This window comes from Dipteris shenzhenensis, chromosome 13, assembly GCF_047967505.1.
Source record: "Dipteris shenzhenensis isolate YYH24624 ecotype China chromosome 13, Dip_SZ_1.0, whole genome shotgun sequence".
NCBI lineage: Eukaryota > Viridiplantae > Streptophyta > Polypodiopsida > Gleicheniales > Dipteridaceae > Dipteris > Dipteris shenzhenensis.
Window position 1 is genome coordinate 23,302,259 of NC_141608.1, and position 17,282 is coordinate 23,319,540.

Here is a 17,282-nt window from a genome sequence, read left to right on the forward strand (position 1 = left end):
TCACTTCTCGGCCAGCGTGGCTGTTTTACTCAGCTTCTTCCTCTTGCATGCTAACTTCTGGTGCATCTTCTAGCTGTTGCCCGGCTTCTTCTAGCCACTTTGAGCCGGAGTCATAAAATGGGGTTGTATATGCATGCACCTTACAAAGAGGCGCATAGGCCATTGGGGCATTTCTAGAGTCTAGCTAAGGGTCCTTAGACTCCTTGTTCTTCATAAACATGCTATGTAACATGTTGACACTCATTCTCCTACTTTCTTACCACCCAACATCCCATTGATTCATGCATGAAGAAGAGAACAATATCCTCCATGGAAGGCTTAGTGGCTATTTTTTTAATTGGCCAGCACTAGGACGTTTTTTCAAATTCTGAAATCTTGTGCTTCCACATGGCACAATATACACCCTTAGATTTAAATTCTGAAAGCCCAAAAGCTTTGAAAGCTTTTGAAAAGCCATCTGCGTAAAAAGCCAAGCTTTGAAAGCTTTTGAAAAGCCATTGGTAAAAAGCCAACTGCACCTTTAAATATAGGCGAATAAATATAGGCGAAACATACCGCTTGTCTATTAAATACGAGTACCGCCTCTCCTATCGATCAGACCCAAAAGAATATCTGTAGAGGTAATTGATTTTTTGCTACAGTTTGAACGATTATGTGCATGGTTTGTTGCTTCTTGCCGAAGACTTGCGGGGGAGAGAGAGAGACGCGACGGAACTACCGCCATGCCTTCGCTGTGAACGATTATGTGCATGGTTTGTTGCTTCTTGCCGAAGACTTGCGGGAGAGAGAGAGAGACGCGACGGAAGTGCCGCCATGCCTTCGCTGTGACGCTCAACGGCTTGAGCTCTTGCAGCTCAGTTTGCTGCATCATGTTTTGCCTCCCTCTCTGGATTCTTTGATGCTCGGTGCGGCGTCTACCTCTGTCTATGTTGGCTCTCTGTCCTTCAGCTTCAGGTGGCTCGTGCCTTCCTTCACGAGGCTCGGTTATGGTCTTCCTTCGTTTCTCAGCTTCATAGCCTGTGTTGGCTTCGTGTTGCTCGGGTGAGCTCGTCAGATGGAGTCGTTCGGTGGCACTCTAGAGTTCTACGCGTATTTGTGTGTTGTAGCAGTGCGTACCCTCGGCTTGGTCAGCGGCTGGCTATTGGGCAAGGTTCTCTTGGCCGCGCGGTTCTGGAGGCGAGGTAGTGGATCTCAGCCCTATGGTATCTCCTTCGTAGGTGCCTGCCTGAGTGGTTTATGCTTCGGGCGGTCTCTTTGGACGTGCATAGTTCGATGGAGTCGTTCAGTGGCACTCTGGAGTTCTACGCGTATTTGTGTGTTGTAGCAGTGCGTACCCTCGGCTTGGTCAGCGGCTGGCTATTGAGCAAGGTTCTCTTGGCTGCGCGGTTCTGGAGGCGAGGTAGTGGATCTCAGCCCTATGGTATCTCCTTCGTAGGTGCCTGCCTGAGTGGTTTATGCTTCAGGCGGTCTCTTTGGACGTGCATGGTTCGTGGTTTGTGGAAGTCGTTGGTTGTTGTGCTGTAGGTTGTTTTATGTGCCGAGGACTACGAAGTAGAGAAGGGAAGCGAGACACAAAAGGCCTCTATTGGGTTTGATGGAAGGGCGTCAAGAACTAAGCTCCATCCGAAAACCTTCATCGTCTCATCTTATCGCACTCATGCCATTTCTAACCTCAGCATCCTCAGCTCCATACTATGTCGCGCTTGCTACTTGCCAGCTTCCTCGGTCTCTTTTCGTATTACTGCAGCTCGCTGCATTATCCTGGTCCGTTGTCTTTCAATCGAATGTGGTAACCTTGCTACTTGCTGGATGTTTTGGTCAGCGTCCTGGGCTGTATGTCTTCTTGGAATAGGCGTAGAGAACAACATTTACATGCAGGCCTTTGTACTACCGGAATGTTTTCTTGTGCTGGGCTTGAACTGCCGGCCCGGTTGTTTCTTTGCAGCAGTTTTTTTCTGCCTTTCGGCACATACTCACTGGTACTATCTCCTTTCATTTCCGTCAACTCTGCCAGCCCGTGTGCAAGCAAGTTTGCTGGTAGGTAGTCGGCTCTCTGCTCCACGCTTGCGAGAAAGATTTCCTTGAACACTCCATACCTTATGTAAGCTTTTGCGTAGCAAGATTCAATGCCATTATGTTTGGAGAAGTAACCTTTGCTCTTGAAGCTTTAGCTGCAATAGCCAGTTCCAAAGCATTCTACGCCACTCTGGTCTACCCATCAACTGCGCCTGCAAGATCTACCCATCAACTGCGCCTGCAAGAAACTGAAGGCCTGTCGGAAAGAGATGTGCCTTAACGTATACAAATAGGTCGGTTGTCTAGGTAGCCGCGTTCGATCAGAGAGTCTGTTGACGGATGTAGACACCCTTCCATTCGCAGTGAGTTCTCTCCCGTTGTTGCGATGCAACGCCACCACCGATGACAAAGAAGGAACCTTGGAGCCGCGTAGTGACGGACGGAACCTTGGAGCCGCGCAGTCTGAGAGGGGAAGAGTAGTGGAAAGGGAGCAAGAGAGTGAGAGAGTAAGAAAGTGACACTCTAGTGCGGGTGTGAAGTGATAGTGAGCCACACCACAAACTCACTTATGTTTTATTAGGATTAGGTTTACCCTATGACTGTCTTAAGACAGTCATAGGTGTCCTATCTTTAATTCTTTAATTAAGGGTTGGCAATGTGCCTTTACCCCCAACAACCTCCCACCTAAAGGCCAATGTGCCTAAAGGGGAGAAAAGAATAAAAATTACAGCAATATACAGTTACTGTATACAAGACCATAAAGTAAGAATGGTCTCATCCTAATCCCATGATGTGGCGGCAATGTGCAAACTGCTCTGTAGGCAAGCTCTTAGTGAGCAAATCTGCAGGATTATCATCAGTGTGTACTTTCACAAGCTCAAGTCGCTTGTCTTCCAATACCTTCCTGATGAAATGATATTTCACTTCTATGTGCTTGGTCTTCTGATGAAAGACCGGATTCTTTGCCAACATGATAGCACTCTGACTATCACAATGCAAAACTGGCATGTCACCTGTAATGCCCAAATCTCCCACCAGCCGAGTAAGCCATATTGCTTCCTTGCAAGCCTCAGTGGCTGCAACATATTCAGCTTTTGTGGTTGACAGTGCAACGCATTTCTGCAACCGAGACACCCATGATATAGCACCTCCTGCAAATGTGAAAATATAACCGGTAGTAGACTTCCGGTTATCTGCATTCCCTGCATAGTCTGAATCTGTAAAACCATGCACCAATGCATCCTGCCTACCATAGCATATGCACAAGTCTTTGGTACCTTTGAGATACCTCAAGACACCTTTCACTGCTTCCCAATGCCGCTTGCCTGGATTTGCCATATACCTGCTGATGACTCCCACCGCAAAAGCAATATCCGGACGAGTGGCAACCATGGCATACATCAAAGATCCAACTGCAGATGCATACGGAACCTTGGCCATTTCAGCCTTATCATCATCTGATCTGGGGCTGTCCTTACTGCTGAGTTTTACATGTGGAGGCAACGGGGTACTAATGGACTTCCCCCCCTCCATTTTAAACCTCTGCAGTACTTTGTCAATGTACTCTTTCTGTGACGGAAACAAAAGTCCCTTGGACCTGTCACGAGTAATACGCATGCCAAGAATATGATTTGCATCACCCAAGTCTTTCATGTCAAAAGACTTATGCAGTTGTTTCTTCAAAGCACTAATCTCATGCTGAGATTTACTGGCAATAAGCATGTCATCCACATATAGAATGAGTAGCATCAAACTGCCATCCTTTGCCCGTTTGGTGTATAAGCAATGATCGGTCTCACACCGATGATACCCTTGGGACTGCATGAAGGCATCAAACTTTTTGTACCATTCCCTTGGCGCCTGCTTGAGTCCATACAAGCTCCTCTTGAGCTTACACACAAGCTGTTCTTTCCCTTTAACAGCATATCCCTCTGGCTGACTCATATAGATCTCATCATGAAGATCTCCGTGAAGAAAAGCTGTCTTCACATCCATCTGACATAAATCCATGTCATCATGAGCAACAAGAGCTAACACTGCTCTCAAAGTAGTCATCTTGACTACAGGGGAAAAAATCTCATCAAAGTCAATGCCCTTCTCCTGCTTAAATCCCTTGGCAACCAATCTGGCCTTATACCGAGGTAAAGCATTTGAATCCACTTTGACTTTGTAAACCCACTTGCATGGCAAAACTTTTCTGCCTGCAGGTAACTGCACCAAGTCCCATGTATCATTCTGAAGTAGGGAGTCCATTTCTGACTGCATGGCTTTCTCCCACTTCTTTTTCTCTGTTCTTCCCATAGCTTCCTTGAAGCTGGAAGGCTCACCACAATCAGTCAGCATGATAAAATCAGCCACATTATTGGCTCCTGGAACAAACCTGGCAGGAGGCCGTTGTGCACGGGTGCTCCTCCTCACAAAATGTTCCGGATTAGGCTGCTGTCCAGCCTGTTCTTCATGCATGACGGGTGGCTGTACCACCATATCTGGCTGTTCTACAGCTCCATCTGTTGGCACATCCAGTGGTGCATCATTGGCAAGGTTATCTAGCTGATTTTCAGCCTGTATACCCTCTTGAACAGGGTGATCTGCAGCAGGCTGCTGCTGCATATAAATGGGCATTCTTTGCTGTCCAACATCATCATAAATAACCCTCCTGTATTCCACAGGTTGCACGGGTTCCTTGTGTACACTATCTTCTTTAAAGATGACATCATTGCTGCGTATAATCTTCCGTTTAACGGGATCCCATAACCTGTACCCCATTTCACCTTCGTCACCATAACCCATAAAGATGCATCTGATAGACTTTGGATCCAGTTTGGTGCGTAGATCTTTGCGTACATGAGCAAAGCACTCGCAGCCAAATACACGTAAGTGCTTATATGAGGGAGGCTTGCCAGACCACACCTCCTCTGGCACTTTCAACTCCAAAGCCTTATTTGGTGACCTATTAATAATGTGAACTGCTGTTTGCACGGCTTCTGCCCAAAAGCCATGGGGTAATGCAGCATAAGACAACATACATCGAACCTTCTCCTGAATAGTTCGATTCATCCGCTCACTTGCACCATTTTGAGATGCATTATGAGGGGCTGTGAGTTCCTGTTTGATGCCCTTAGCTTGGCAAAACTGCACAAAAGCATGTGACACATACTCACCCCCATTATCGGATCTGAGGCATTTCAGCCTACGACCTGTCCGATTCTCAACCTGAGCGACAAACCTCTTGAAAGCATCTAAGGCATCTCCCTTATGCTTCAAGAAATAGACCCACACCTTACGTGTGGCATCATCAATGAAAGTAATAAAATATTTTGCACCCCCTAGTGATAACTGTGGCATCTCACACAAATCAGTGTGCACTAGATCAAGTGGTGCTCTATTCTGGGGAGATCTCCTCTTATGAGGAGTCACAAAATGCTTGCCAAAAATACAATGATCACAAGTAGGCAAATCTGAAAAAGAGAGAGGCGGCAGATAACCCAAACGTGACAGTTCTTGCATTCCTTTAACAGACATGTGTCCCAACCGGCTATGCCACAATGAAACCTTTGGCAGCTCGGTTATGGCAACAACATGATTACCCACACTGGAAACATAAAGAGGGTACAAGGTATCACTCTTAAAACCCTCAGCCACTACAGTCTGGCCATCAGTAATCACCCATTTGGAATCCCCAAATGTGGTGTGGTAACCACTGTCATCTAATAAGCCAGTGCTAATCAGATTTTTCTTGATTTGCGGCACATGGCGAACACCATCAAGCATAAATGACTGTCCATCAGGAAGTACTATCTGTATACTGCCAATCCCTGCAATCTGACATGCATAGTTGTTCCCAAGATGAACAACTCCATGAGTACCTGTGTAGGAAGTAAACCACTCCCTATGAGGAGTAACATGAAAAGAGGCACCTGAATCCAAGAGCCAGGTGTGCATGTCATGGCCATCAATAACCAAAGCATGTGCTATTACAGCAGAAGAGCATAAAACATCATGTATGTCACTATCACTGTCCTCTGCTGCAACATTCACTGCATCCGAGTCATCTGCCTTGGCCTTGCCTTTGTCTTTGCTTGCATTTCCTGCATCCTTTGTTTCAGCCTTCTTGGCTTTCTGATCCCGTATGAACTTGAAGCACTTCGACTTCACATGTCCCTTCTTGCCACAATAAAAGCATTCAATGTCCTTTTTGCCACGGAACTGACTGCGGGATTTGGACTTACTAGCAGATCTCCCCTTCTGCTGAGTCCTGCCTCTGTCCTGTACCTGCAAAGCACTTGAAGACTTGCTGCCCGCATTATTCTTCCTGCTCATCTCCTCCATAAGGAGAGAGCTCTCTACATCAGCATAAATAAGAGTGGCATTCAAGTTTGACAGGGTGGTCTTGAAAGTGTCCCAACTCTCAGGGAGGGTACACAGCAAGAAAGTAGCCTTGAACTCCTCATCAAGGTTCAACCCCTGTGCAATCAGCTGTGTAAAGATAGCATTGAACTCACTCAAGTGTGAGGTCATAGCTGTACCTTCCTTCATGCGAAGATCAACCAGCTTCTTCAGCCAATAAACCTTACTGGCTGAGCTCTTTTGGACATATAATTCTTCTAGTCTTTGCCATAGACCATAAGAGGTCTTTTCAGCCTGTACATTGAACACAAGAGTGTCTGAAATAGTGAGCATGATAGCTGCCCTCGCGGACAAATCAAGCTCTTCCCAGTCATCAGCTGCCATATCAGATGGCTTGACACCCTTTACCCTTATGGGCTTAGCAATCTTCTTTAACAGAAGTACATTCAAGCACTGTTCTGCCCATAATGCATAGTTATGTGCTCCTTCCAGTTTCTTTATGTTCAGAATTGAAGAATCACCTCCTCCTGATGCCATATCAGATGAGGAAAGTACCTGACTCCCTGGAAGTAAAAAGACTGAATAAAAGTTCTGATTTCTCAGAAAAGCCTGCTCTATTCAAGAGCCAGAAGCACTCTCAATGGTGCTGTTTTTACTGTCAGTAAAATCTGCAGCAAAACAGTAAATGTCCCTGCAAATACTGTACCTTCTGACAAACTGTTCTGAGCTCAAAAAAGGCATAAAAACAGTGATTTCAGACTGCTGTTGCTGCTCAACAAGTGCTTAACAGTGCACAATCATCTGACAAAACCACCAACACTGCTGTAAACACTGCTGTACTGACTGTACTGATCACTTCTCCCACCTCAGATGAGGTATGGCACTGAGTTAAATTGCAGAAACCACTTGACAAACACCCCAAAAACAGTAAATGACCCTTCAGCCTGTCACAAAACCTGCAACAGTAAATGGGATAAATCCCAAGCAATCACCCTTAGACCAAGGGGAGAAAATGCATCTGAAGATCTCTGTCGGTAACCCAAGTGCTATCAAACAAAGTCTGGGCAAAAGCCCCTTGATCTGACACCTGAATCAAGTGGAGAACACCTCAACACTGAGGTAGCATGCAATATGAAATCTCTCTGACACTTGTACCTGACAATGTGCAATGCATAGACTGCCCCTGTGTACTCAGTAATGTGTACTCAGTAACAACACAAATCACAACGTACAGACACCAAGAAGAAAATCTTTTGAGCACTGTCAACGATGGGCAGTTAGGGACCGAGTAAACTCGATGCGCCCTGACCAAGCGTGGCTCAACTGAGATTTTCAAAGTGCGTACAAAGAATGTGACCTGCAACAAATGTCACCAAATGCACTGCGGAAATAAAGCAAATGTGTGCTCCCTGGCTACACACTGCCTCAAGGCATATACTGCAAACACATCCAGGCAAAAGCCCTTTGAAATGGTCACCCAAAACTGAGAATTACACTCAGTAAATGCATAGAAGCTTCTGCAAGCATCTGACCTTCCTGAATGACAAGTAACTGCACAAACACCACCACTGCAAAGTACCTGCTGTACTTGTCCCTGCAGAGTACCTGTGTACTATCGGTGCACACTTTCCCCCCAAAAAAAAAAAACGAGATTTTTACAGCAAAGAAAAGCTGTACTTCTGTACCCAGCTGATGTCGACGCTAACCGTACTGTACCTGCCGTACAGTACAAAATGCCAAAGCTCCCGTACAAAGTTGTACGGCAGTCCGTACGGCTATACGGACTGTCCGTACAGCTGATGTATGAACTGCTGCAAAAAACACAGCAGCTATGCTGCTGTACTGCAGCAGGTTGACGACGCCCACGCCCGCTTCAAAGGCCTGCAAAATGCGCAGCTGCCGTGCGAAATGCGCCCGCGACCACGCCTTCTCTGATGCCCTCGAAAAATGCGCCGCCTGCGATGCACGCACCCGCGACCACGCTGTCGCTGCGATGTCGAGCCCGTCCGTACGGTCGTACGGACGACGTACGGCCGTGTCCGTACGTCCGTACGGTACGGATGAAGTAGGCAGTTGAGAGGGGGAAGAGAAGGCTTGATAGCTCTGATACCAGTTTAGAGGGGAAGAGTAGTGGAAAGGGAGCAAGAGAGTGAGAGAGTAAGAAAGTGACACTCTAGTGCGGGTGTGAAGTGATAGTGAGCCACACCACAAACTCACTTATGTTTTATTAGGATTAGGTTTACCCTATGACTGTCTTAAGACAGTCATAGGTGTCCTATCTTTAATTCTTTAATTAAGGGTTGGCAATGTGCCTTTACCCCCAACACAGTCCAGCCAAGAACCAAAGGTTGGCATATAAGGCCATAAGGCCCCAAGATAACGCTATAGCCAATTGGTGCATAATAGGTGCTAAGTTGCGATAGTTTTTTGAGTGGGAGGAAGAGGGTCACGTGTTGGAATCCGGGAGAGTTCCCTCTGGTTAGAAGCACAGTGTGCTTGTAATTGCAGCGCTACCACAGGTCAAAGCAACAAGGTTGCGTTGGCTTGCCACAATCTTGTAGGTTGGGATGTGAACCCCCTTTTACAACTCAGAATTTCCAATCAATAGTGCATATAGGTCGATAGACAAAAGTACTAAAACGCTGATGAGAAATTTTGACATTCTCTAGCTCGCTAAAAGCTCGCAGCATTGACAAATAATTACTAAAGGAACTGAGCCTCCGAGAGATAGATATCAGCACACGGACGATGTCTGACGTTGGATTGTGTATAGCTTTTGTGCTAGAATTTATCATCTTTAGGAAATTGCACATATGCTAACCAACATATCCAAACATGCAAAACACGAGGAATGCATATTGACTAATCATATTTGTTTTTCAGATTCCAACATTCCAGCAAAGAAATAGGCGACTTCTCGTCGAGCTGTGGACGTCACAAAGGACACTCCACGTAAGTAGAATGCACGGTCATTTCAATTCTAAAATGTTTCTGCACCGTCTGTTGCTCTGGTCCGCATTAATGCGCTACACCTCCAACACTGGAGGTGACTATTCGAAACGGAGGGATGGCACGTTCCCCTATGATATATAATTTTTGGAGAGACATGTGCCAGCTCTCCACCATACATTACGTATGGTTTTTTTTTTTTACTCCTCATCTTGAGCACGCACACTTCTTCGCACATTCTGTTTCCGCAAGGGAACATTACATTTGCTTGGTTCGACCAACATACTAATCATGTCTGCAACACTTCTGTTTTCGAGATGTTTGCAGCCTCCAAACGAGTGTCTTCTCCTAAAGGTACGCACAACAAAATGTATTTGCTTGATTCAAGTTATTTTATCAATTCTTTCCCTTCTGAAGATAGAGGTTCAGTCCATTTTGGTTTTCCTGTTGCGTTTAGACAAAACCACGTGAGTGAAATTTCGGATGTTTTTTATTATTAATCCCTGTAGGTGTTTAAACCCGAACATAAGACATCGATTCATGTCACGATGTAGAAATGACCACCGGAAACTCCTTCGAACATGACCATTCGTCAACGCTCAGAGCAGCCAGAGGTCGAGCTATTCAACTTGATATAACATCAAGAAAGATGTCCTTGAGGCCAGCTACGTCATCGTGGTTGACCATCGCAGATAGATACAAGCAATAGGTTAGTAATTGCGCGGCTATTTTCTCTAGCCTTCAAATCTGCGGTGTCTGTGGCATAACCACGCTACTGTCTGCAAACCAAAGGATCGTTTCTTCGCAAGGCATAGGCATCTCGAGCCACAGCGCCGCACTCGGAAACATGATACTTTTGGATGCCTGCGAGAATATGGGCATGCAGGTGACTTACTGGAAATGCCAAAGCTGCACACGAGATGCCCAGCGGAGCAGATACATTATGCAGTTGATGCCACAGTACTCTCGGCAGTTGCTTAAAACAAACCACCTCCACACGCAACTGCTAAGCATCATAGATGTATCCATTTCAGTTACCACGACTGCAAATGCGATTGCTCGTGGCACACTCGATCGAAGGTCACTTCTAGACAATCCTCTGATATCTTGGCGAAACGTCCCACTAAGCTCGGCTCAAGAAATCGTGACGAACGAGCTGTCAGGTGTGCTCGCATACAACATCGAGAACAATCCAATATTGCACAAGTACAATTCTTTAGCAGAGCGTGCGGACATCAAGATGGGTATGTGCATCTTGAGTCCTCAAACCATTGCAGGTATCTTGGAACTACACGATGAGACAACTCCCTTCGAGTTAATGTCAATAGCGGAATCTCAGCATGAGCTCCTGCTTTTGCAAAACATGGTGGACCCCGCGAACCGTCGCGCCTTTGATGCAAGGGACAAGCATGAGTTTGCCTCCATACAGCTATGGGGTACAGAAATGCTTTCAGAGAGGGTCGCTTCATTCCACGTCGACGGAGTAGCAGCAGCTGGCAGTGTGTGCGTTGACATAACCATGGAGTCAACAGTGTTCCCATTCCTGTTCCCTTTCGAACGGGGCTACTATGATGGCTGCATACAGTTCAGCAACTATGTGAAAATGAGAATATGCACCTTATTCTCTATCTACACGCTCTACAAGCCGTACCTGTTGATCATGTTCCAGTTAAAACAGGCAGTGATGATTGCCAATTCAAGCAACTCTACATGCTTGCAACGAGACATTGACCAATATAGGAAAGCCAACCCTGCCACGACCGATGAAGACGCAATGAGACACGTGCTTCGCTACAGCATGCCATCAACAATGCCGGGGTCCCCATCGTGGCATCGACGGCAACTGAAGGACCTCATAACGATGGTCGATGCTTGGGGCCTCCCAGATTTCTTTCTGACATTCACTGCAGACGAGGTCACCGATACACGGTGGCGGCTCATATTGAGCAACGAGGACCTCGAGATGTATATGACCGAATACACGCAAAGGAACTTGCTAGCGACTGACCACACGGACCAGTTGATCAATATGATGTTGCAAAAGGTTGCGATCATCCGAGACTGCCCGATGGAAGCGCCTAACATCGACCAGCAAACCGTCGAAGGGCCAACACGCGCGAGGATGTTGCAAAAAATGGCCGAGTTTCGCACCGTCGCCAATGCCGCATTGACAGTAGAACAACAAAGAGTCTTCGAAAGCCTGGCTTCAACAAGCTCGGGGCTGCACGTTGTCTGTGGAACACCAGGTAGCGGCAAAAGCTTCTTGATACGGTACTATGTTTCGCATCTGGTAGCGCAAAACAAAACGACAATACTCTGTGCATCAACAGGGGCGACTGCGACGTGGCTGAGCGGGATTGCAACCACTGTACACTACCAATTCAAGATCCCTGTGCGCAGCAGTCAATACCCACTGAACATCCATGAGACGGATGAGCGACACCTCGCAATCAAGGAAGCCAACGCGATCATCATTGACGAGATGTCCATGCTAACAAGGATGACTTACGATCTCGTGGTAAGACAAATCGTCAATGTCACTAATGGCACATTGCATGAGCCATTCAGACACAAAATGCTGATAATTTTTGGTGACCTGGCACAATTACCGCCAGTCTGCAAACACCGCGAGGATCTCTGCGAGCCGTGCCACATCACGTCCTCCGCGCATTGGCCTGCAGCGAAAATGTACCACATGCAATTCTCAGTGCGACATGCACGAGACATGCCGTTCCTGGCATTCTTGCATACCATAAGACTCAGGACGCCCACAACTGACGAGATTTTCGACTGTTTGGGGCAGTGCATTGTTGACAAGGAAGGTGCATGCCACTTCATCGATGCCGAAACAACCATCATTTGCACACACAGAGTCGATGTCGCTACCTTCAACGATGAGCTTGTGGAGAAATTCAACACTCCCGAGATGATTGTGCATGTTCAAATACACAGTAACGCCGCGAGCGAACCAGCTCTCAAAGAATGGTTGGAGGACAAAAGCTTCAACGAGATAGGAAAAATTTGCGTGGGAGCGAAGGCAATGATAACGGAAAACATCGACCTCGCAATAGGTGCCGCAAATGGAGCAATGTGCAAAATCAAGAGCATCAATGCAACTAGCAGGGGGGAAATCAACGGTATCACTGTCGTCGTGGACATAACAGCGGCCGTGCTCACATTACGACGCTCGAAGCATCAGCGAAAGGCAATAAATGGAAAATGGTTCCACAAGTCCACATTTCCACTGACCCTAGCATACGCTATCACGGGACACAAATCCCAAGGCGCAACCATATCCAACAAAGCGCTACTCATATTCCGAGGAGTGTTTGCCCCTGGCCTAGCATACGTGATGTTGTCCACAGTGACTGAGAGAACGAGGCTGCGCATACTACATTGCCCACATCCAGACATATTCAGACCAATTCCACGAGAGTTCTCACAGCCGACAACACAACCACGCGCATAAAGGTATTCACTACCAGAGATTGAAAAAGGCAGAGGCAAGTCATGAATATGTTGCGTCAAACATGCGTGCAAGGAAAATGGTTTTAATATCTTGTCTGTTGTCGAGAACAGGTGCAGAGAATCATAAAGCCCGGGACATTGCAGCATAAGACATGGACGCAGACAAGGTAAATTCCACCAGCATGAAAGAATCTTTTTTTCTTGAAGATTTAAAAAGACGGCTCATTTGAAAAGACGGTGTAATAAGTCGTGCCTGCAAGCAGCTATTTGCGCTATACAAAAGCAACGCGAAGGCAACAAAACCTCCTCCAGCAAAGAGAAGGTTCTTCCTAACCACAAAGCAATTCCGGCTAGCAAACAATGCAGGAGAACGTCCAGGAGCTTACATCAACGGCTTCAACACGTATGCGGAACTACGCGACTTCATTGACAACTGCAATAGGCGTTTGCCAGCTAAAAGAGAGCCGGGAGGCTTGAGATTCGCAAATGGTGCATAATGCTTCCGAAAATTTAAAAAAACCACAACAATTGAGAAAAAGAATTAACGAGTTGCAAGAACAACAAACTCATCATGTCTTGCACTTCTCCTGCAGGACTCCTCAAAGAGATCCTTGTCGAGCTTGACATTGAGTTCGATGAGACCGATAGGATGATGGAAAGTTTGGAGGGGCAGAAGCTACTAGACACGAAGACGAAAGGAATCACAGCGTATGCGTGCGAGCTGCTGCATTACGGGTACAACGTATCCTTGGAGTTGCTGAGGGACACGACGCGCGATCAAGCAACGGCTATACTCGAATAATTCATGGAACAATTTGGAGGGACGCACGACGCGACGCACCCGGTGACGACAATGGAGAAGCTTACGTATATTTTCGACAGGGACTTATACGAGGAGCGCCTCGGTATTGGAAACGATCCTTTCACGCCAACAGAGAAAAACCAGGGCAAGTAAATAAATGCATTCTATTATGGAACTCAAACGGGAAAAAAAAGTCCGAAAACCTCGATGACTAACGTAACTGTCAATGTTTACGCAGGTACGACATTGAAAGACGCGAGCCTCGAGATGAAGGAGGAGCCTCCACTGAAGCGCCCACGCAAGGGAATCGCGCGAGCCTCGTCGTCTACTGCATCACGTGCAAGCCCAACAACAAAAAGTACATAGGGAGCACGACGGACCTGCCGCGGAGGATCAAACAGCACAATAAAAAACCACCGGCGAAAATGAAAGAGGACTTGCAACGTTACAAGCCCTTCGAAGAAAATTTCGAAATCAAAGTTTTGGAAACAACAGACACTGTAGACAAAGCACGAACTTTAGAGCAGTACTACATAAGGAGCCACAACACAGTAGGTCCATTAGGTTACAACACGCTCGAGGGCCATCCGGCCAGAGCACGGAAGTACTATTTCCTAAAGCGTAGGAACATAATTTGACTCAAAAAATAAACATTTGTGCCTTCGAAAAAAGGGATCCAATGAAGTTGCAAATGGTGCTGAAACTTTTGTCGTACATGCAATGCAGCTTTGGGTTTGGATTTTTCCTGTCACAGTTGCATGCTTCTGGCTCAATTTGGTTTTGATTTATTATTTATACATTTCTGAAATACATCTCCTCGTCGTTCGCTCGAAGTGGAATGACAATAGATTTGCTTGCAGTGCAAAGAATAGGAATTTGTCTTCCTCCGAAAAAAAGAAAAACTACGTTTTACTGTCGACATGAACAACATCTCTAAAAAAGGTTGCATGCAATTGAACATCAATCTTCTGCATCATTTCTGACAACGTGACTCATGTGAACCTCAACAAGATAGCAAAAGAGAGAAGTATTCATCAAGAGAACACCTGGCCAAGCACTCTAGTTGGTATTATCATTCAATGTATTGGCAGCTCGTGAAGACTTTTCTTCCTCTCAAGATGGTGCACGTTTGGAATGTAATCAAAACAAGTGCTAAGATATAAAAAGACCAAAGTGTCCGGTTGTGTAAGCACTCACTTTCTCGAAACCACTGTGACAAATTGGCAAAACGATGGGAGGCACAGTTGCTCTAGCTATCAAACTTGCGACTCCCCACTTGAGGCGGCGAATAGGGCCATTTTCTTGTGAGATTTTGCCTTCTGGAAATGTATGCAACTGAAACCAGAGCAACACCGAGTATGCATTGAAAGTTAAGTTGAAAAGTGAGAAAGGAGGTAGCCCATTACTACTACCGTTAGTACTAGATCAACTCAGATTCTCCCTATCCCCCTAAAAATAGACGGCAATATTATGCGGTGTAGCAAACTTCATGTGATAGACGGAAATTTTGGCCATCTTGTTTCCATTTTACGATGTGCAAAAGCGAAATGCCTAAAAAGGGAGATAGGCTCTTACCCAGTCACCATCGTTAAGTCTGTCGAGAGCTTCATTCATGTGGGGCTGATAGATTCCAGCACCTCGAGTTATGGGGATGCATTTGCCTGCACACCTTACCAAACAAGCCTGTGGATTGAATATTCAATGACTGAACCTAAACTTAAGTCAATGCAAATTGTGCTGGCTGACGTTGATACTTTAGAAGTCCTGACCCAATCGGAAGAAGTACGATAAAATAGGGTTTGTAAAGCAGATGTCATCCGCAGCCAAGGTCCAACGAGCAAGCTTTGGGTCCGTTGGAAAACCTTTTATACCCCACATTAACGGATCATCAAGCCTGCAAAACAACACAAGAATGAAGGATCTTCTGGAACACGGACTATAGAAACACTAGAAACAATCCAATCAGGAGGACAGCGACACTTACGTAGTCATGTGGTTGCTAACAGTGAGGAGAGAGATCCCCGGAGGCCGCGATTGGACGAGCTGCATGAGGGTATCGAGGTTGTGGACACGGGTGTTATTAAGGAAAGAGGTAAAGAGCTTGGAAACAGCTCCGATGGTGAGCAAGACAAAGCGGCGAGGGATGCCTCGGAGGTGGGAGGAGCGGGCAGAGAGGGGCAAGGGCAAACGCACAAGCGAGGCCTCAGGCTCCATTGAGCCGGCTGTTGGTGCAAAGGCAAGCTATGCAGGAGCTCCGAGAAGAAACTCTTCTTCATTCGGTGGATGCTTTGTGCGAGAGCTGCAATAAGTTGGTTTATGTGGCTCATGAATGAGCTGAAGAGGAGCTCATGGAGGGTTCTTGCTGATGGAAGCCTGGATAACTACACTCACCACAACATGTCATTTTGGTGCTCTTTTGAACCTTACTGCCCTTTGGTCAAAATCACCAATTTTAGTGGTTCGTTTAGGGCCTCTTTAGGCAGGCAGGATACCGAGATCAATTCCAAATTCAAGCTACGGTTGAGCCAAGTGTAAATACATCTTTTTTAGCTCCTTTACAAAATTCAAGCTATGGTTGCATGGATATGAGTTCCTTTCATCAATTTCGAAGAGTATGAAATGATACAGAACTACAAAGTGCTACAGGATGTCTTAAGGCCTTCTTCTCATCTGTGTCGTCGGAGGAGACACCAAACGATCCCCAAACTCAGATCTCACCCCTCTTCTCCATATTCGATCGATCCTTTGTTGTCGCTCATTCAAACACAGTATCGCATTGTCGCGTAGCAGCTCCTGCTTCCTTTGCTCCATGCAGCAAACGAGAGTCAGCTGAAGTACTCGGAGTTTGGCTGGCCGACGTTCGAGACATGGAATCTAAGCGGAGACCATAGCTTTACCTATGGGTTCCTCTCTGGGATCTACTGGCTGCTTGTCCGCCTCTCCCCCAATTCCGAAGCAGAGTGGAAATTGGATGCTGAAATCGCACAACAAAATCTATTGCCAGTGCAGTACTGGAACTCCTCGCATGATGTAGGCTTCCAGTTCGAAGGCTAGATAGTGCTTGTTCGCTATATAGAAACTTGGCCGTTTCTAGGTCTGTTCGTCCACAACTAGTGCACTAGCTTCTTTCCTTCCTCCCTTATGAACTTCTTGATGGAGGTGTCCAGCTCCTCGAACACCTTCGGATCTGAATTGATTTACAGACCTTCGATTGCAATCATGGTCAATTGTTGTTGCAAGAATTGCAGCACGGTGGCTGAGTTGTGGGAGCTGGAGCTCTGTGGAGAGCAAGTCTCCAAGGAGTTTGGCTACTGCGAGGCCTCTGGTGAAGACAATCGTGCCGTAACAAGCTCGAATTGAAGGTGACGGGCAACGCGAATGATTGATGCCTACAACACCCCTATACTTGCAAACCTTCCATGGCAGCCGCAGACTTCAAGGGTTGAGTTCTGCCTTCCCACAAAACTAAACTAGTACTCGATCCTGCTCCCTTATTATACTTTATTGGAAAAGTGCCTACTTCCTTGTTCTTCGCAGTATAATCTGCACTCTGATGCCTACAACACCCCTATACTTGCAAACCTTCCATGGCAGCCACAGACTTCAAGGGTTGAGTTTTGCCTTCCTACAAAACTAAACTAGTACTCGATCCTGCTCCCTTTATACTTTATTGGAAAAGTGCCTACTTCCTTGTTCTTCG

At 46.4% G+C, this 17,282-nt stretch overlaps 1 protein-coding gene across 1 annotated transcript in view; it reads right to left on the bottom strand.

Moving 5' to 3' along the window:
• The window catches only part of LOC147895186 (Phospholipid/glycerol acyltransferase family protein), a 31,598-nt gene extending 15,604 nt beyond the window's left edge, over window positions 1–15,994 (bottom strand). The window contains exons 1-4 of the mRNA XM_087383683.1: window positions 15,567–15,994; window positions 15,352–15,476; window positions 15,158–15,243; window positions 14,780–14,917 (exon numbers count right to left, since the gene is read on the bottom strand). Coding sequence (XP_087239809.1) covers window positions 14,780–14,917; window positions 15,158–15,243; window positions 15,352–15,476; window positions 15,567–15,796 — 579 coding nt within the window. The 5' untranslated portion in view covers window positions 15,797–15,994. The remainder of the gene's footprint in view (window positions 1–14,779; window positions 14,918–15,157; window positions 15,244–15,351; window positions 15,477–15,566) is intronic.
• Between the last annotated feature and the right edge of the window lie 1,288 nt (window positions 15,995–17,282).